Raw genomic sequence first — 21,523 nt, 5'->3', positions numbered from 1 at the left:
AGGAGAGGAGACCAAGGAAGCGTCGCTAGGAACTAATAAAAATATTTGAGATTTTAAGCCTGACTCAAAAAATCTTAAGGATTTCAGGTATAAATTATGGATTGGGGACAGGCAAAGTCCATCTGGGTCCTAGGTCCTAAATTAGGAGGCGCAATAAAGCAGGTGGGTTTAGAATGCAGCTGTTGTTAGCCAGACTGCTTGGGTGGGTCTTAGCTCTGCTGTATGACCTCGAGCAAATGACCTCTCTGTGCATTAAGTTCTCATCAGTAAAAATGGAGCTAATAACAGCACCTATTTCATAGTATGGTATGAATTAATACACGTAAAGCACTTAGAATGGTCATAGCACAAAACATTCGCTATTATTATAGGTTGAAGTCAGATTGAAAACTCAGTTCTGTTATTTATCTTTTTTAAACTGTGCTCAATTGTGATGATAGATGTTTTTTTATTTTTTTGGTTGAAAGCAGATAGAGTAAAAAAGTTTGGGAACTGCTGGAGCTAAAAAGTTTACAGGGGAATTTTTCCTTTAGGACTTCCCAAAACCATAAACAGAATATGCACTGAATTAAGAGGGGATATAGCTTTTGTAGCACAGAACACTAGTACCTGAACCAGAATAAGGTCAAATCTGTGACTGTGTGGCCTTGGGCAAATTACTTATTAACCTTTTGGTGCTTCAGTTTTCTTATCTATAAAATGGATAGAAAAATGTCACCAACCTCAGAGTGTTTTGTGAGAATTACATGAGAGAACACATGTAAAATACTGAGCACAGTCCCCGGAGCTCAGAAAGCATTCAACAAGTGTCGGTTGTTATAACTCATTTGATTTAGCAGCAATCTACTCTCTTAGAGTCAGAGACTCAGATGTCCTCAGTCCCAATTCTCTGATTCTATGACATCCTAAACTCTTGGTTCTGTTATGACTACCTGGTAAAATCCTAGTTCCAATTGTGGTTAATTGAATTTAAGATCTTAATTGCTCGAGATCACTTCTGTGTCGCCTTTCTGTATTTTAGGTTTTTGTGTTTAGGGGTGACATGATGAAATGGGTATTTTAAGATTAGTTTAACTAAGAAAAATCAAAGAGTGGAGAGCCAAAACCTTTGAAACAGCTAAGCCTTGGTAGGAGTTACTTGTGGGAAAAGAAAGGTGAAGAATGCACCTTAATGCAGAGGAATGTGTTCTAGTAATGTGTTCCTAGGGAAGGAAAAATTAAAAACCTGGAAAAGTTTGCATATATAGAAGGAAGACATCAAAAGTAATTTCAGATTTTGAGTGTATGTGATCTACAGTAGGGACTTCCAAACATTCTGAAGTCATGGAAACAATAAAAAAAGGAGGTGGGGTGGGATGGAGTTTTAATGATATACAGAAGTAAAACAGAAATTAACTTAAAGCATATAAAGGAAAGGGACCTGAATCACAAGCATTAAGATACAAGTTTTGGGATAGAAGTTATAAGAAAAGTTCTCATTTCTCATCTAGGTCACAGATTTAAAAAAGTAGCCTATTTGGGGCATCTGGGTGGCTCCAGTTGGTTAAGCGTCCAACTCTTGATTTCAGCTCAGGTCATGATCTCAGGGTTGGGAGATTGAGCCCCGTGTCAGGCTCCGTGCTGGGCATGGAGCCTGCTTAAGATTCTCTCTCTCTGGGGTACCTGTGTGGCTCAGTCAGTTAAGCGTCTGCCTTCGGCTCAGGTCATGATCCTGGAGTCCCAGGATCAAGCCCCAGATAGGTCTCCCTGCTCAGTGGGGGAGTCGTCTTCTCCCTCTGCCCCTCACTCTGCTTGTTTTCTCTCTCTCACTCTGCTTGTTTTCTGCTCTCTCACTCTCTCTCAAATAATAAAAAAAAAAAATTCTCTCTCTCCCTCTCCTACTGCCCTGCCTTCGTTTGTTCTCTCTAGAAAAAAAAAAAAGGTAGCCTATTGTATTTATACATGGTGATATTAACACTTAGGTAGAATCCCTGTTATACTTCACGTAGACTCACTGCTACAGGGGAGAAATCTTGCATAAAATAAAATATAGGACCTGCCTTCAAAAACAATACTTATACGTGGAACAATCCCTACATATTTAATATGAATAAATAGGAAAATTTTACTCATGCATATATACAGAGTGTACAGTTCTACTGATGAAAGATCCAATATGCCTGAAACAAGGTTTCATGGTATCCCAAGGCTCAGAGAACATACTTACGTAGTCTGGGACATCTCAGCTCAGGATTACCTCCTCTGTGAAGGCTATCAGCAGATCTGATTAATCCTTTTTGTGGGACTTGATCCCAGGACCCCAGGATCATGACCCGAGCCGAAGGCAGATGCCTAACAACTGAGCCACCCCAGCGCCCTGATTAATCCTTTTTTATGTCATGGGTCTACTTACTAGATTTTTTAATTCCAACACTTAAAATCTGTGTTGCTGTATTTACATGTTTTTCTTCCTTATAAGCCAGTAATTGTATAACTTAAGGGCAGGGGCTTTATTCATTCTTTTATCCTCTCTTACACCTAAAGGGCACAGTGTAGGAGAGAACTACCTCTGCCAACAATTGACAAACACATGGTGAAAGAAAAGTTGGAAGAGAAGGAAAAAGGGAAGATACACGCAGAGATGCTCAAGAGGACTAGAATAATGCATCATCAAAGATCAAGTGAGCAGGGTTTCAAGATAGAAGTGACAGAAATGGTTTCCTTATCTGTTAAATGAGGGTCATCACAGTTGCTATCTCATAAGGTTGCCATGAGGATTAAGTGAGCTAACATGAAATGCTGACAATGGGCCAAGTATATTTGGTACTATGTGTTTGCTATAATTAATCAAGCTTATCTTTTTGTGCAAGTATGAGGACAGAAAAGAGTCAATGGAGAAACATGAAGACGTTAGACAGCTATAAAAGCAAGATGCCTAGGGAACTGGCATGAGATCTACACAGCTAAAGAATTAACTTTAACAAGATGAACACAGTAACTTCTTAGCTTCTGGGGAAAGATAAAATAGAGTGATGCCCAAGAGCAGATACTGGCAAATGACAGAACACTTGTTGAATGAGTCCTATCTTCTCAATGAAATAAGAATTAAGGTCAATTGATAATAACTTGCAGTGTATTTTTAGAATTTTAGAAAGCTCTACTCTGAATAGGAGTTGAATACCACTGCAGCTAGCTCAAATCTGCCTTATGCCACAGATGCTTTCTGTTTACATATTATGGCTTCAAGCATGGATTTTAACCTTTTTTTTTTTTTTTAATGAATACTGCTACTAGACAGGCTGGGCATCTGTTTTTAGATTGCAATCTACCAAAGAGCAGGAAAAATGTGCTCTGAAAAATGTCATTTATGGTTGATGGCTGTAAAATAAAAGCTTAATTATAGAGAGTTTTTAACTTACAGAATTCTAGACTAGTCCAAATGCATTTCTGACAATTAGAGTCTCTGAGGTGGAAAAAGTAATAGATTTTTCTCCTCTATATATGCATGTATTACACACGTATATGTCTTTTCAGCTTAATAAAAGAAAGCTAAGTTATAAATAACAACCTTAAAAGTTTCTTCAGGATGCCAGCACACACTCATTCCAGGGGAATGAAGAACAAAATGAGCTGTCTGAATTCCTTCCAAGTTCCAAATCCTAATAAAAGAATAGGAATACAATGTTAAATATTTTTGCTATATCACTACTAAAAAAATGACACTTCATGAATTTATTCAAAGCTATTAACTAGAGATTATAATATATAGACATTTATACCTAAAGTATATGTTTAAAAAAAAAAACTAACATAATTATTTTAGAAAATGTGAAAGTAGTATGAAGAATTTAAGTTTTACCATACTCAGTTATGGAAAAAGTCACATTTTCTAATTTAACACTGCAACACAGTAACCAAATTAAATTATTCATATAATCTTTATTTTGTGGGCAGAATCTTCAAGTTTCCAGTTCACTAAATAGGTTGCATTCCTACTTCAGTAGTCATTTCAATAACAATTGCTGCCAGGGGTGCTTAACACACACACACACACACACACACACACACACACACACACACACACACACCCCCCCCCCAATACTCCCATTTTTCAAAATAACACATAAAGAAGCTAGTATGAGGTGATGTGATCTGAATTTAGGGAGATAATTTCCATACTTGTTTATTCCTTCTGCTTTTGGCTTTCCATGCCAGGGGCTACTTCTTATCCTATTCTTCTCTGATCTGGCTCACTTCCCCAATTCTCCTTATCAAAGGTGGCCTTGATTGAAAGCTACCAGATTAAACCAGATTAAATGTTGGTTGAAGGAACAGATACCTGGTTCCTCCTATTCTTCCTCTCCTTAATACTACAAATCCATAGTAACAAGGACCAAGCTACTCACTGACATGGCTTTCTATCTCAATTTCTTTCCCAACCTCCTAGTAGAGATCAAGACTTAGAAATCTCAATAATGGCACTCTACTGTGAGCAGTGCTACTCCCCCACCCAGACTGCTAGTTGTCCAGTTCATCCTTCACACTCAGCCAGTTATATCTCACTGGTCCAGAATATGGTAGAGTTAGCATGGCAGGAGGCAGAAGTGGTGAGTGGTTGACAAAGCACCCACAGAATTCTGGTCTTTAAAAATTTAAATTAAGAATTAAGACAGCTCATTAGAATGCTTAGACCTTTTCTTCTAGGGTTTATAGTTCATATCTCAGTAGGGACTATAAAACAATTTCAACAAACTTAAGGAATGTATGTTTAAAGTATAGGGAAAGATTTACTTCAAAAACAGTAGACACATGTATTGAACAATGCTACTATTCTGTGCCAAAGCACATTATTGCAAATATTTTTTCTCCCATGTAGAAATTATAGGGTCTCCAATCATGAAATATCAGTTACATATAAACTAACACAAGTGTTTTTCAAAATGATTATCTACTTGATTAAATAATTTAGAAGCATACTCTTTTCTCTTGCCAAATCAACTTTTCATCTATATTTACTATACAAGGGAAACAATTAAAATTTCATTGAAGAGGGGAATCACAATTGTGCAATTGTGTTTCACTTCCCTCAGTGAATAAGATTATTAATTATGGCAACTGATTATTTCTTTCTTCTCTATTCCTCTTGCATAATAAAGTGTTGGGATAGCATATATTTTACTACTATTGAAATAGTAGGAATGTCTTGCAAATTCAGTGAGTCTCATGAGAGAATGGTTTAAAGGCTCCATTCTTTTGAACTTATTCTAATATGTATTTGATTTTTGTTTGCTATTATATAAATTGAATAAATATGTATCAGAATATTTTCATGATTTTTTTTCTTTCAAATGAAGAAAACCAAAGAGGTAGAAATTATGAATAAGGATATTCTACAAAAACAGGTCAGTTAATGAAATGTATTTTAATTTGGTCCAATGAACCAAATTTTAGTCTAATTTTTAAACAGTATTTTATCCTGACAGAACTTGATGCTTAAAAAACAAAACAAAACTGACTTAAAAATGAGGAGGGTGATCCAGATTACTTTACAGGACTAGGATAAAGTGATTTATGGTTTATATTTATATGCTTATTAAATAATTCTCAGTGGTTGCATAATCTAAGTACTAAGTACGCAAAATACAACAAATTGGGCTGAAATGAGTTATCATAACTAAATAAGCTACAGATGGTACACTTTAAGTTGTTAAGTCTTATTTCCCTTTTTGATAGATTCCATAATTGTTCTTCTCAAATCCCTTTGTAGAGCTCAACTCATTTTTCTGTCGTTACTTCATGGCTCATCTAGTTAATATTACTTCAATCAGATAAAATCACATTCTTTTATTTTTTGGATAATTTTTTTGCAGTTCACCATACATCATAAAAACACACAAATTTTAAGCATAGAGCTCAGAGAGAATAGCACCCAAATTAAGAAACAGTATTTCCAGAACTCCAAAAGTCATCCCAGGCTTCCTTTTGATCATACTTCTTTGCTTTCTCACAAAAAGCACCTACTCTCCTGACTTCTAACAGCATAGTGTACTTTTGCCTGATTTGAACATCATAAAATGGAATCACATAGTATGTGTTTTCTTGGTCTGGCACCTTTCACTTATCATTAGATTTTGTGAGATTTACTAACATTGTTGCATGTTGTTGTACTTTGTTCACTCACATTGCTATATAGATAGTATTCCATTAATTAAGTACACTGTAATGTATTTACTTATACTGTTGACACTTAGGCTGTTTCCAGTTATAGTCATTGTTAATAATGCTACCATAAATCTTCTTGTATGTTTTTTAGTGAATACAGACACATACCCACTCCCCCTACACACACACAAACACACACCCACCCACCCCTGCAGAGTATATACCTGAGCATGGAATTGATGGATTATAGCTTACAAATATGTTAAACTCTAGCAGGTATTGTCAAATAGTTTTCCAGACTGGTCGTACCTTATTTTTCTTTTTTTCCTCTCATATTTCTTTTAATTACCAACAGAAAAAAACCTACACTTTCTCTGACAAATTTACGACAAAAACAATTACTTGACTGGCAAAATGTGCAACTTTTCAGTTGGTCTTACTTGTAAGGCAGATTTTTCAAATCCTCCCCTTTTTCTTGCATATTATGTTATTTTCACGTATCTATGTATGGATTAATTTGCACAAATTTTAAAATGTTGTGAATACAATGTGTAGTCAAAGCTCTTAACTGACTTCCTTCTGACAGATTCTTCCTTTTTCCCTCTGTAGAATTGACAGGAATAAGAAGGCTGTTTTCTAATAAGCTCACATGTACATTTGTTGTAGACTTACCAAGAGGGAATATGTTTTTTTTTTTTGCTTAGTAAACCACTGTAAGGGGTGTAAAACCCATGCCTATTTATTAGTATAATTACACAATAAGTATTATGTAAGCTGATAGAATATGAATGTGAAAGAGCTATTTCAATGAAACTAAGTTGATGGCAACTAACTAAAGGTAAATTTCTAATTTAAAATTGCTCTTAAATTAGGAAGGTGTGTCAGTTACAAAAGATTAAGCAATCAAAGTAAAAAGTCTAGATACATTTGAATTAAGAATACTTAGCAAATGTTTTCACTATAGACACTATTATGGGTGTGGTTCATGCAAAAAAAGGTCCAGTGCTCATCAACAGACTCATAAATTACAGAAAAATAAAGGTCTTGGTCTAAAATTAAAAAATCGGCAATTAGCACATTGGTAAATTTTCATCCATATGTTGTATATTAAAATAAGGTGGATAGACAGTCTCTTAAAATGATTTCCTGAGTTAACTCACATTTTTAGACTAGATCAGTTTAATTAATTAAATTTTAATTCCAATGTAGTTAATATACAGTGTTATATTAGTTTCAGGTATACAATAGTGATTCAATAGTTCATATATTACTCAGTGCTCATCAAGATAAGTATATTCTTAATCTCCTTTACCTATTTCACCCATCCCCCACCTACCTCCCCTCTGGTAACTATCAGTTTGTTCTCTGTAGTTAAGGATCTGATTCTTGGTTTGTCTCTCTCTCACTTTTTACCCACTTCGTTTAATTGTTTTGCTTTTTTTTTTATAAAGATTTTATTTATTTATTTGAGAGAGAGAGTGAGCTCCTTGCTGAGCAGGGAGCCTGATGCGGGACTCAATCCTGGGACTCCAGGATCATGACCTGAGCCGAAGGCAGTTGCTTAACCAACTGAGCCACCCAGGTGCCCTATTTGTTTTGCTTCTTAAATTCCATATATGAGTGAAATCATATGGTATTCGTCTTTCTCTGACTTATTTTGCTTAGTACTATATTCTCTAGCTCCATGTACAATATATATATTATACATATACACATGCACACACACATCTTCTTTATCCATTCATTTATTGATGGACACTTGGCCTGCTTCCATAGTTTGGCTATTGAAAAAAATGCTGCAATAAACATAGGGGTGCATATATCTTTTCAAATTAGTGCTTTTATATTCTTTGGGTAAATACCCAGTAGTGTGATTCCTGGATTGTAGGACAGTTTTATTTCTAATTTTTTGAGGAACCTCCATACTGTCTTCCACAGTGGCTGTAGCAGTTTGCATTCCTACCCACAGTGCATGAGGGTTCCTTTTCCCCCACATCCTTGCCAACACTTCTTGTTTCTTGAGTTTTTGATTTTAGCTATTCTGACAGGTGTAAGGTGTTATCTCATTGTGGTTCTGATTTACATTTCCTTGATGCTGAATAATGCTGAGTATCTTTTCATGTGTCCGTTGGCCACCTGAATGTCTTCTTTGGAGAAATGTCTCTTCATGTCTACTGCCCATTTTTAACTGGATTGTTTTTTTTGCTGCTGAGCTGTATAAGTTCTTTATATATTTTGGATACGATCCCTTTATCAGATGTGTCATTTGCAAATATCTTCTCCCATTTGGTAGGTTGTCTTTTAGTTTTGTTGGTTGAGTTTACTGACTTTTTGATTATTTAACGAACTATAGGTTTAGACCATGTCAGATAAGAGAGTTTCTACTGTAACAGGAAAAAAAAATAATAAATTTGAAAATTCATATTAATATTTTCAAATTTATTGCTAATTAATTTGTTTATAATGAATAAAACTACTTAAAGTTAATTACAACCACAGAAGCATACTTTTCAGGGAAGTGGTATGTCACAAAAAAAGAAAAGCTGTAAGGATTCATAGCCTTCTTTTTTTTTTTAAAGATTTTATTTATTTATTCATAAGAGATAGAGATAGAGAGAGAGAGAGAGAGGCAGAAGGAGAAGCAGGCTCCCCGCTGAGCAGAGAGCCCAATGTGGGGCTCGATCCCAGGATCCTGGGTTCATGACCTGAGCCGAAGGCAGAAGCTTAACCATCTGAGCCACCCAGGCGCCCGATTCATAGCCTTCTTAATAGACATAATCAAGCACATGGAAAGATAATAGATTATAGAAGTATAACGTCAAATTTAATTATGTTTTTTTTTTAAAGATTTTATTTATTTATTTGACAGAGAGAGACACAGAGAGAGAGGGAACACAAGCAGGGGGAGTGGGAAAGGGAGAAACAGGCTTCCTGTGGGGTGGGGAGCCTGATGCAGGGCTCGATCCCAGGACCCTGGGATCATGACCTGAGCCGAAGGCAGACGCTTAATGACTGAGTCACCCAGGCGCCCCCAAATTAAATTATCTTGACCAAAAATCAGGAGCTATATGAGATACACCATATACCTATTTAAATGTTTGCAAGGGAAATTTCAAAGAAAAAGATTTAAGGTAAAATTAATTTACTGACATATTAAGTCAATACTATAGATTAAATCAAAGAGCACTAAAGTACAGATAGTACTTCAAGTAAAATAAAATAAATGACAGTTTTGACCCAGTTTGACTATAATTATAACAAACACCTCCAGCCCTCCCAACTCTGTGGTCCTAAGTTGAACTCTTAGATTTTAGCTGTAAAATGTACAGATGGAGAGCTGTCCAGATCTAAGATTATGAATTACACTTTACTTTTGGTAGTTAATTGTTAAAATTATTGCCTCATTTCAGGCTGAGTGCTCTTCAGAACATTAAGTATCCCTACCATATGGTATTTAAATGTAATTGTCCTATTCAATCAATAAAAAGGTCCCATAAATTGGGTGTTGGCATACTGGAGATATCCTAGATATTCTCAAGGGTCTTTTAAATTGACAATTAATAGAGGGAGATGTTCCTTTTAAGGATTTGAAAGGAAATTTCCTGGGTAATACTCTGCTCTTTTTATTTGTTCTCCATTTTTTTTTTTTTTAAAGATTTTATTTATTTATTCAACAGAGAGCACAAGTAGGCAGAGAGGCAGGCAGAGGGAGAGGGAGAAGCAGACTCTCCACTGAGCAGGGAGGCCGACGCGGGGCTCGATCCCAGGACCCTGGGATCATGACCTGAGCCGAGGGCAGCCGCTTAACCGACTGAGCCACCCAGGTGCCCCGTTCTCCATTTTTTTATTGGCATCTCATTGTCTGTTAAGGAGTTCACTGTAGAAGGAAATTTCTGCTACCAAATGTTTCTGACAACACAGAAAAAAGAAGGAATGGATGACATTAAATGACACATCTGTATCCATTTGGCCTTCTCTAACCAGTAAAGCAAAAAATACTAACTGTAATCTTTCTAAGAGACTTGACTGGATCACATGAATCACTACTGATTAATTAAATATGAAAGCAAGAAAAAAAAGGAACGGGAGGTACTTTACAATGTTACTGGGTGCAAGAAAGGGTCTTCCAATATTCTTAGACAACAAACACTTTCTTCATTGAGTTTTGTGATAATAAAATGAAGATCTTCCCTTCCCATTTCCAAATAATCGATCGCTAAGTCACTCGTTACGTTCTGGATAATTTAAAAAAAAAAGGGAAAACAGTATATTTCCTTAGTAAGTGAATGTAGAATTAGGAAGAAGTGAAACAAATTACAAAGTAATTTAGGGCTAAAATGTCTGGTTTTAGGTGCAAAAGGAGTTCAGAGGTGGGAAACCACATTATTGAAGGCACAAATCTAGGGATTAGATGGGCAAATCTTGACAGTGGGTATGATAGGTTAGTGTGGTGAATAAATAAACTTTGTCAGCTGGGCAAAAGCTTTTTACAAAATGGCATAATAGTATAAAAGAAGAATTTTGTATAGGGTACTTTCAGTATGTGTCAGTATTTCACATATATTGAGAAATAACATTAGCCTAATTTTGCTTTGTCTTTTTAAATGCTAGAGACTACTAAGCAAGTGGTATTAATGTACTACTATTAATGATAAAAGAAAAGGATTACCAGAAATTTTATTGACTTGAGTGTAAGAATTATAAGGAGGAAAATGAGAGATAATTGCATTTGCTTATTATTTGATCCTTCAATAACAAAAAATAATGAGTCAAAAATAGAGTCAATAATCAAAGGCTGTGGATGTTTTAGAGGGGAGACAAAGGAGGCCTGTTTCAAACATAACACTAATAAACCAACTATACCATACATAAAATAATCTACTATTGTAAATCTTCACAAAGCCTTAGAAGAGTTAAAAAAATCTTACAAGCTCAGGGCGCCTGGGTGGCTCAGTTGGTTGAGCGACTGCCTTCGGCTCAGGTCATGATCCTGGAGTCCCTGGATCGAGTCCTGCATCGGGCTCCCTGCTCGGCGGGGAGTCTGCTTCTCCCTCTGGCCCTCCCCCTTCTCATGTGCTCTCTCTCATTCTCTCTCTCTCAAATAAATAAATAAAATCTTAAAAAAAAAAAAAAAACTTACAAGCTCACATGTCGTTGCTTCATTTTGTTTCCTTGAAATTATAAACAAATTCAGCAGAGACTACAAGTTTATCATCACAGAGGTGAGAAACTAGCTGAGGCTGCCCCAGGGGATAATTAACAACTTACATAGACAGATAGATTTTTGAAGGATAGGAGTTGTGAGAAATTTTGTCATATTTAAAAATAAACCTCAAAATTAAACTCTCAACTGCAAAGAAATACCATATGGTAGTTTTCAAACAGATCATATATAATGATTTCATCTTCAAGGAATTCAGAGTAAAAGGACCTTCCCTTTAACTAACATAAACACCAGTAATATTATCCAGGAAATATTAGCATTTCATTATTTCCAAGAAAAATTTTGATATATTTTATAACCTAAAATTTGACTCTTATGTTGTAAATGAGGGAAAGTAGTCCTTATTAGTGACATAAACGAGCTTTCAAAATAAACCTGAAAAATGTTTATGGATCTGATTCTCATTTATACAATTCACTTACTGCAACCACACGAGGGCCACATAAAACAAGCTTAAATTACTGCAATCACTGATACGGTAATACACTTTATGAAATACTGGTTTTGTATTTCATCTACGAGGGGACATGAGAGAGAACAAAGAGTTGAATATTACATAGTGTGACTAGTACACAATCATATAAAAATTTAGAAAAATCTTGCATCACTTTAAAACTTTTACTCTATTATAATCTTGCATTAACAGACTATTTCACTGCATTGAATTAAAAAAGGTCTGCAAATGTGATCAACAGATTTTAGTATAAGTTTTGGATAGTACTTATAAAGACACAGAATCCTTACATTCCATTCATTGGAGGTAAACTACTACCAAACCCAACACAAACTTTATTTATCCCACTCTTAAAGCTCTTGTTATAACTGTGCAATAATTGATCTTGATTCAAAATGTTACAAAAATTACATGGAATTTTAGAAGATAAGCAGAGAATTTTATTTCTGCAATTATTTAACCATAACATTATAATAAAGAATATAAACTCTCCTGATTTCACTTTGTACCTGGAATTATTTAGGCACAGTTTATTTGCTCCTGAATAGGGATTAACCTCCCAAGGAACGCTTGGTTCTCAGTCCCCTTCTCTCTGTTTCCTGCAAGGACTATTTTTAAAATAAATCACATATTTTGTGATCCCCTTTGGGGTGGGGGTGGTGTCGGAGCACCCCATCTTAGCTATGGATTTTGAAGACTATCAAATGTACATGAACAATGGTAATATGGAAAGAACTTGGCTAGCATGGGGTACACAGAAGACATTTGATAAACATTCTTTTTCCTCTTGTACAATTTTTCAAAAAACAGTACAACTGGCTTGGTGAATATTTTAGGTAATTTAGTATTCCCTTATTCAATGATTTGATTATATTCCTAAAAAAAAAAAAATCTTATTTTTTATATGCTACCCCTCTCCCATTCTTTTTAAAAATGATGACAACTAGAACATGACAGCTACTAATATCCCATGTTTTATAGACAAAATGAATAGCACATTACATGTTTCTATTATTTTAGTCTTAAACTAAGAATTCCTTGGTTTCTAGAAGCCAATTTTCCTTCACCATAAATTTTATCTAATATTTAAAAAGACTATTGGGGGGGGGGAAGGGATTTACTTCTGACATTCTTTGTAGTTACAGTGAGTACTGGGTCTTCTATTTCTTTTATATCTCCCAAAGTACTAAATGTTGGCTATACTAAACATGTTTAATAAATACTTGTTGATCTGACTTGTTCTTACAGAACAGTACTGTTTTTAATATACAAGAACATCTGTTATTTGGCACTGACTGGGAATAAGATGTTCTGTGTTAGTGAGTTTTTAAAATAATAAGCTTAACCTATCAAATACTTAAATATCATTTTTACCTTCTTTTGGAGGTATGGGATAATTAGTTTTTATAAATGAATATGCACTTATTTACTTCTCAAATATTATAATAATTTTAACCTCCTTTTGATAATGCTGGGTCATAATTATGAACACCGGTACTGACATCTCCCTGTGCATATGCATATACATACATGTCTATGTACGTATGCATATGTATTTGAATATGGTGGACACGATGAGGGACCACAAAAGAAATGGTATCAAACATAAAGCTGAATGGCTAGCAGTGCCATGATTTACCTGCGGATTTTTCTTAAACACAACTCCTGTTAGATGCTTTGTTTGGTGGTGGCAAGATGCTGTGACAGGTACAGACTGGTATTCGTTCCTTCGCCCACTCACTGAGTACCTGCCACAAGGGCATCCTTCTAGATGCTGTGATGATGCTAAGGCGGTAAAACAAGGCTGACCCTGTAAAATACTTTATTAGTGCACAGGCCAGAGCGGTCTCCTCTAGAATAATTTTCCTTATCCTCTACAGAAGTCTGTTTCTCTTTACTCTTCTTCCTCATCTATAAACTGGGCTAATGAAGGATAAAGAAGGAACATGACATCTTCATTTCAAGAACTGGTACTAGAATGTTTTAGCAAAGGTATCTCAAAAATTATAAATTCTTCACAAGCAAAAGATAACACTTCTGTAGACATGACTCTAACTACATTTCTATCCATTTTATTAAGCCCTACATAATGTCTGCTTTTGATCAGAACACACAGGTAATCTGAATATCTGCCTTTTCAATAATATAAAAAGACTAAAACTTAGAGTGTTAAAGTAGAAACAGCATAATGAGTAAGCTAGATTGGAATTGGAATTCCCCTCTACGTAAAAGGAATAACAAGAAAACCTACCACATAAGGTTTTTGAAGATTAAATGGATTGATTCATTAAATGAGAATGAAATTTAGAAATACGTCAAAAGGTGGGGGTGTTTCAAGATAGAAGATACACTTTTTGCAACCTTTGTTAGTATTCCATCACATGGCACAACAGTGAATTATTCTGATATTATCCATATAAAAACTGACTGATTTGCAAGAATGTTATCCTTCCTTAGTTTTTCAACTTGACATTCTATAATTTGTCTTGTGTTATTTCTACTTTGAAACGTTATATCCCTCTTTCATTTTTTTCTATTACTACTGACATGAGTTTTATTCTAATAACCATAGCTTTACTCAGGGCTATGACACTGCAGAACTCCAGATGGCACTATTTACATTGTACCTTATGCAAACCATATCCCTGAAACTGCACTGGCAGCCTTGCTTCTGCCTTCCATTTTCCTGTCATCTTATATTTCTCATATTCAACTTTATTCATTGTAAAGAGGGACAAAGACTATCTCACTATGTCTTCTTAATGTAGTATACGTAAGTATACTGAGTATACACACACTGCAATGTTATTCTATAACAATTTGTTTTCTTTTTATAGAAATGTATAGTACAATTAAGGTACTAAAATTATTTCTGATGGTTTTATACTTTGATAGCTTATATTTTCATGAGTTTAAGACTGTATAGCTGGCATTATAAAATATTTTAAAAGGGGGATATTAGGCCTGATAAGGAACTGCTAACTTAAACGAGAACTCGATTTTCTTATAAACTTGCATAGATCACAGAATACTAAAACTACATGGAAGCTTAGATAAAATTTATCATCTTCTATAACATTTCAGACTATGAGTAACACCCTGATTCACAGTTTGAATTAATGAAGTTATATTACAGAATATAGAGAAGTAAGAAAGATCTAAAATATTTTTAGATATGAATACCATCTTCTCAGAATAAACTTGAAAATAGTCACTCAGGCAGGTGAATGCAGGTACTAGGGCCAGACTGCCTGATATGCCTGTTCCTCTACTTAACAGCAGCTCTATCCCTTTCCACAAATTACTTAGCCTCTCAGTACCCCTATCATGTAAAATGAGCATAAAACAGTACTTATCTCAGAGTTGTTGTAAAAATTAATTAAATTTACATAGGTAAGGTAATTAGAGTGGTGGTTAACATACAGTAAAGCACTCAATAAAATGTTTAGTAATACTTTGCTTATTAATATTGTAATTTATTTGGGCACCTGGGTGGCTCAGTTGGTTAAGCGTCTGCCTTCGGCTCAGGTCATGATCCCAGGGTCCTGGGATGGAGCCCCGCATCAAGCTCCCTGCTCAGCGGGGAGTCTGCTTCTCTCCCTCCTTCCTGCTTGTGCTCTCTCTCACTATCTCTGTTTCACGCAAATAAATAAATAAATATTAAAAAAAATATTGTAATTCGTTTATACAAAATAAAATACCTTTGTCAGTCTTGGAGAAGCCTGAAATTGTTCTGAAATGATTATTCACAGGTTTAAAACTAAGTCAGTGATTCCCCCTGCCCTTCCTCTCCTCTTTCCCCTACCGTCCCAACACTCCAAAGAAAGAAAGAAAAAAAAAATAAGTCAGTGATGACTGAGTACCTAGCACAGTGCCTGGTACACAGGAGATGTTTGATTATTTGCTGACTGAACGAACTAGTCTATAGATTAATTTATTCTCAATACATTTATTTGTTCTTTTTTTTTTATAAAGATTTTTTATTTATTTATTTGAGAGAGAGAATGAGAGAGAGAGCATGGGGGGGGGGTCAGAGGGAGAAGCAGACTCCCCGCTGAGCAGGGAGCCTGATGCGGGACTCGATCCCGGGACTCCAGGATCATGACCTGAGTCGAAGGCAGTCGCTTAACCAACTGAGTCACCCAGGCGCCCCAATTATTTGTTCTTTATAACGAGATAAACAAGTGACAATTTTTTAATCCATAGATTAACATACTAGTATAAGTAAGAACTATCTTCATCCTGATTTAGAGTTTAGCAATTTAAATAAAATACATAACTCTTATGAACCTGTTCAGGGGATAGATTGTTTTGAAAAGATGTCCCTAAGGCCATAAATCTAGCTAATTATAATATTGTGTCTCTCTTGGAAATGACAAAGTCAAACAGTAGAAAATATGTATAGATCAAAATATATTTATTTTAAAAATTATTTTAAGTTGGCACTGAGTCAGAGAGAAATATTTCTTCTGTTCTTTCTAGTACAAAATTTTAAGAATCCATATTATAATCCTGCTCCTATTATATAGTCTCTTTTGTTATGTATGTAATGTAATATTCCTTTGTACAGACTATAATATTTTACATAATAAAGCTTAGTATTTAAAAAATTTTATTGACATTTTATTCACTTATTTTACTGACCATTTTAACCACTTTACAGGGCACAATTCAGGGCCACTTAGTACATTCACAATGCTATGGAACCATCACCATTCTCTAGTTCTAGAACATTCTGATTATCCCAAAGGGGAACACTATACCCATTGAGCAGTCACTCCTATCCCCTCCCACCCCCACTATTGCTGGCCACTAATGTTTGCTTTTGAACATTACTAATGTGTGTCCTGTCTCTATGGATTTGCTTATTCTGGAGATTTTATATAAATGGAATCAGAGAATATTTTACGTTTACCTTCTTTTGCTTAGCTTAATGTTTTTTAAGTTTCATCCATTTTGTAGCATGTATCTGTACTTCATTCCTTTTTATAGCTGAATAGTATTTCAAAATATGGATATACCACATTTTGTTAATCTACCCATTTGTTGATGGACATTTGGGTTGTTTCTACCTTTTGGCTATTGTGAAGAGTGCTGCTAGGAATATTCCTTTGTAAATTTTTCTTTGAGCACCTTTTTTTTTTTTAAAGATTTTATTTGACACAGAGAGAGACCGTGAGAGAGGGAACACAAGCAGGGGGAGTGGGAGAGGGAGAAGCAGGCTTCTCGCCGAGCAGGGAGCCCGATGCGGGGCTCGATCCCAGGACCCTGGGATCGTGACCTGAGCTGAAGGCAGACACTTAATGGCTGGGCCACCCAGGCGCCCCAGAACACCTGTTTTTAATTCTTTTGAATATACACCTCAGAGTAGAATTGCTGGGTCACATGTTTAACTGTTTGAGGAAATTGCCAAAATGTTTCCACAGTATCTATACCATTTTACATTCCCACCAGCAGAGCATGAAGATTCCAATTTCTTCACACTTTTCCCAGCACTTGTTACTTTCTACTTTTGTTTGTTTTTATCTATCCTTGTGAGTGTGAAGCAATATTTCATTATGCTTGTGATTTGCATCTCCTTAATGACTAATGACATTCAGCATCTTTTCATGTACTCGTTGGTTATATCTTTTCTGGAGAACTGTCTATTCAAGTCCTTTGTCCATTTTGTCTTTATTTTATTGAAGCAAAATTAGCATATAGTGTTATATTAATTTTAAGTGTACAATATAATGACCCAGCAATTCTATCTGGGTTGTCTTTTGTCTTTTTAATGTTCATTTTAAGAGTTCTTCATATATTTTGGAGGAGACCCTTATGATTTGCAAATATCTTCTCCCATTCTTTGAGTTCCTTTTACTCTTTCATAGTGTCCTCTGATGCTCAAAGCTTTAAATTTTGATGAAGTCCAATTTATATCTATTTTGTTGTTGTTATATTCACCTTTGGTGTCATATCTAAGAAACCATTGCCAGATCCAAGGTCATAAAGATTTGCCCCTATGTTATCTTCTAAGAGCTTTCTAGTTTTAAATAGATATTGTTCAGGATTTTTTTCATCGATATTTGTAAGGGATATTGGTTTGCAGTTCTCTTGTGATGCCTTTGGTATCAAGATAATGCTGTCATCATAGAATGACTTAGAAAATGTTCCCTCTTCTATTATCTAGAAGTATTTGAGAGATTGGTATTGATTCTTCTTTAAATATTTGGTAGAATTCACAAGTGAAGCATTTTGTCCTGGGCTCTCTTTGTCGGGAAGTTTTTGGTTACTGACTCAATCTCTTTGTTATAGGTCTATTCAGATTTTCTTGCTTTTTCTTGAGTTTTGGGACTTTTGTGTTTCTGGGAATTTACCATTTCATCTAGGTGAATTTGTTGGTGTGTAACTGTTTATAATACACTCTTAAAATCTTTTTTATTTCTGTAAGGTTGGTAGTAATGTCCCACTTTTTCTGATTTTACTAAACTGGAGCATTCTGTCTAGTCAAAGGTTTGCCAATTTTGTTATATGAACCAACTTTTGGTGTCATCGATTCTCTATAATTTTCTATTTCTGTTTTGTTTATCTCTTCTGTAATCTTTATTTTCCTTCTTCTGCTACCTTTGGGTTTCTTTTGTTCTTTTTCTAGCTCCTTTAAGGTGTAAACTGAGGTTACTGATTCAAGTTATTCTTTTTTTTCCCCTTCTTTTTTAATGTAGGTGTTTACAGACATAATTTCTCTCTAAGCATTGTTTTGCTGCATCCTATAAATTTTGTTGTGTATTCATTTTTACTTATCTCAGAGTATTTTCTAATTTCCCTATGATTTCTTCTTCTTTGTTTATAGGTTGATATTTAATTTCCACATATTCGTAGATTTTTCAATTTTTCTTCTGTTACTGACTTCTAGTTTATTCCACTGTGGTCAAAGAAGACACTCTGCATGATTTTAATCTGTTAAAATTTATTTAGATTTGTTTTTAGGCTTGACATATGGTTTATTCTGGAGAATGTTTCATGTGCACTTGAAAAGAATGTATATTCTGCTGATGCTGAAAGTGTTTGGAGTGTTTCATATATGTCTGTTAGGTCTAGTTGTTTGTTGTTCAAATCCTATAGTTTCTTGTTTACCTTCAGTCTAGTTATTCTACTGATCATGTATTTTTTAAGCATGGTATCACCTGCATATAAAACTACTCCCAAGATGAAATAGGCTTTGCCTATGATTGGACAAGGATTTTATTTGTCCAAGGGAACAAGTGAAACATGCAGACCCAAACTAATTGGTAGGCATTTCTTTAGTATAGTGATAGGAATGATTCCTAGGATATAAGTAGCTATTTCCATTGCTCAAACTGTAGTTGCCATTTGGGTGGTATCTTTATTAGTAACTTGGCAATTCTATACTTTGAATTAATGAAGACAGTTATACTGAAATGTTTTTCTCTTGTAGTCTTCTCAGAATTCCTTCTTTCCTTTGTTACTATGAAAGTGTATGATACCCACTATTCTTCCTTAAACTTCTCGATTTATGCTATTTCTTTTAAAAGTCTTATCTATATTGCTTTTGGCCCAAGAGGTTTGACTTTAATGGCAATCAGAACTGTCCTTTACCTCTGTTTGGAGAACTAAGCTGATGAATTCTAAATTTAGCTCCCCGGCTATTGCTAAAATGATGTTATCAACCCCTATACCTCAGTGGCTTACAAAAATAAGCATAAATTTCTTGCTCATGAGTCTGTGGGAAGCTCTATTTCTTAATGCCAGATGGGTCCATGTTTGTTCCATGCGCTTCTCATTGTGGGACCAGTAGCTATCTAGACATGCTCATCTTATAGAAGACAGAGGACAATAGGTTAAGACAAACCAGGTAAATCGTTTAAATACCTGCTTGCATCATAACTGCTAACATTGTGTTGGCCTAAACAAGTCACATGGCTAAGCCCAATGGTGTGAGGAAAATCTCCTCCTTCCATAGGAAGGGCGAGGGAGAGTAAGTATTTGCTGAACAATAACATCATCAACCACATAGCAAAATAAGGCAATCAGGGACAACACAGTAAGTTTTTTAAAAAAGTTGTATTTATTTAAAGGACTTACTTTGAAGCTAAGCCTTTCTCCTTTTTACAGTAATAAAGTTCTTACTTTCATAAAATGATGGTAATAATAGAAGGCAGTAGACCTTTTAAAATTCTTATTACTTGACAAAATAAAAAGTTGGCAACCCTTTGTCAATCCTAAAATTTTAGGACAATTTTACTAGTCTACAAAAACCCAAAATTCTACTACAAGAAAAAAGTAATCAGACCACTGAATGTAATCCCAGGTCTCTGGCTATTGTTCACTATTCACAGGCTATTCCTTGGCTTGCAAATACACTCATTTTCCCTCTTCTCAGGTTTCATTATTCCAAATGCTTGTGATTAGGAAAGTCCATGAGTTAGAGAACTAAAATGTCATTATTTATATCTAGTGATCTAATCTAACTTTTACCTTAAAAATGGTCCCATTCACTCTTCAGTTCTCTATACAACTTGGTTTTGTAACACTCAAGGCCCTAAAATCTTAATGGCATGTAAATCTTTCATGTCCTTGACATGAAAATTTTAACAGGCAGTACATAAAGAATAATGGCCTATGACTCTATAACTTTAGAAAGATGAGCTATTATGATTAAAATTTAAAAAGTAGCCAGTGGCTTTACCTCCAGTGTGAAAGGATACATATTTAATGGTTTTATATGTATACAAGTATTTATGAATACTAATGATTTTGTCATAGTCTTATCAAACATTAAAATTATGTAAAATAGCAGAGCCATGTTTTTTTTTCTTCTTCTTCACAGTACTGTTAAAGCAAATGAAGCAATTGGCACTCCTATAGAATTCCCTCATTTCACTCCTGACTCCTCAGCTTATTTCTACCTCCTACTCTTGCTCTTTATCTTGCTCTTTACTTGTGATATTCTCCAGCTTTAGGCACTATTAAAAATGTCATAGCTATCTCATCCATTCCAAACTAGGGGTGGGGTTGAAGAACAGGATATTGAAGTGCATTACATCTACAGAAAACCTTATATAGAGACTTCCAAATTTGTCAGAACAGGAAATTTCCTGTGAGTCTTACTTTAGCAAATGAGATTTGCAACTGATTTTTAAACATTAACTTATCAGACAGGATCTGTGAAATAACTTGACAATACGGCAATTGCCTTTTATCATCTTATTGATCTTACCCAATATTGGAGAATTTGACACAATATATATTTACATTTCATAAATGTACAACTCTACAATAAGAGGCAGAGAGGGAAGTTTCCATTAACTGGGATCAGAACTCAAGTCACCAGTTTTGAAACTCACGTTTGTGCTACGCTTACAATTTAAATAAAGTATGTATCTTTTACAACATTTTATGGAGTATATACAGAAGTTAAATTTTCTGTGATTTTTATAATGCAATTCTCATTAAATTAGGATGAAAATTGAAAAATGTGGTTTTAACATAAGCAACATACCTGCAGGTATGATCATCACTCACACTTGCAATTTCTTGGCCTTCTTTGGGATCAAACACCAAACCATTAATGAAATCTGAATGGCCCTCTAAAACCTGACATAAGGGGAAAAGGTAGTAAGAATACAGGAAAATAATCTACAATATTTCCACCTAATATTTTTACTTCACTGCCTTAGAAGCTTTCACTGCATGCTTCCCTTTTC

General features: G+C 34.9%; 1 protein-coding gene across 2 annotated transcripts in view; it reads right to left on the bottom strand.

Moving 5' to 3' along the window:
* NUP37 (nucleoporin 37) overlaps positions 1 to 21,523 on the bottom strand; it is a 42,426-nt gene that overhangs the window by 6,302 nt on the left and 14,601 nt on the right. For both annotated transcript variants that reach the window (XM_045872734.3, XM_045872735.3), the window contains exons 5-6: positions 21,319 to 21,413; positions 3,548 to 3,638 (exon numbers count right to left, since the gene is read on the bottom strand). In XM_045872734.3, coding sequence (XP_045728690.1) covers positions 3,548 to 3,638; positions 21,319 to 21,413 — 186 coding nt within the window. The remainder of the gene's footprint in view (positions 1 to 3,547; positions 3,639 to 21,318; positions 21,414 to 21,523) is intronic.

Source organism: Mirounga angustirostris, unplaced genomic scaffold (genome assembly GCF_029215605.1).
Source record: "Mirounga angustirostris isolate CCGP_5_RB_7025 unplaced genomic scaffold, mMirAng1.0.hap1 SCAF_5, whole genome shotgun sequence".
In the NCBI taxonomy this organism is placed as follows: Eukaryota; Metazoa; Chordata; class Mammalia; order Carnivora; family Phocidae; genus Mirounga; species Mirounga angustirostris.
Note: the sequence above shows the minus strand (reverse complement) of the source record. Positions and strands in the feature narration are given on the sequence as shown.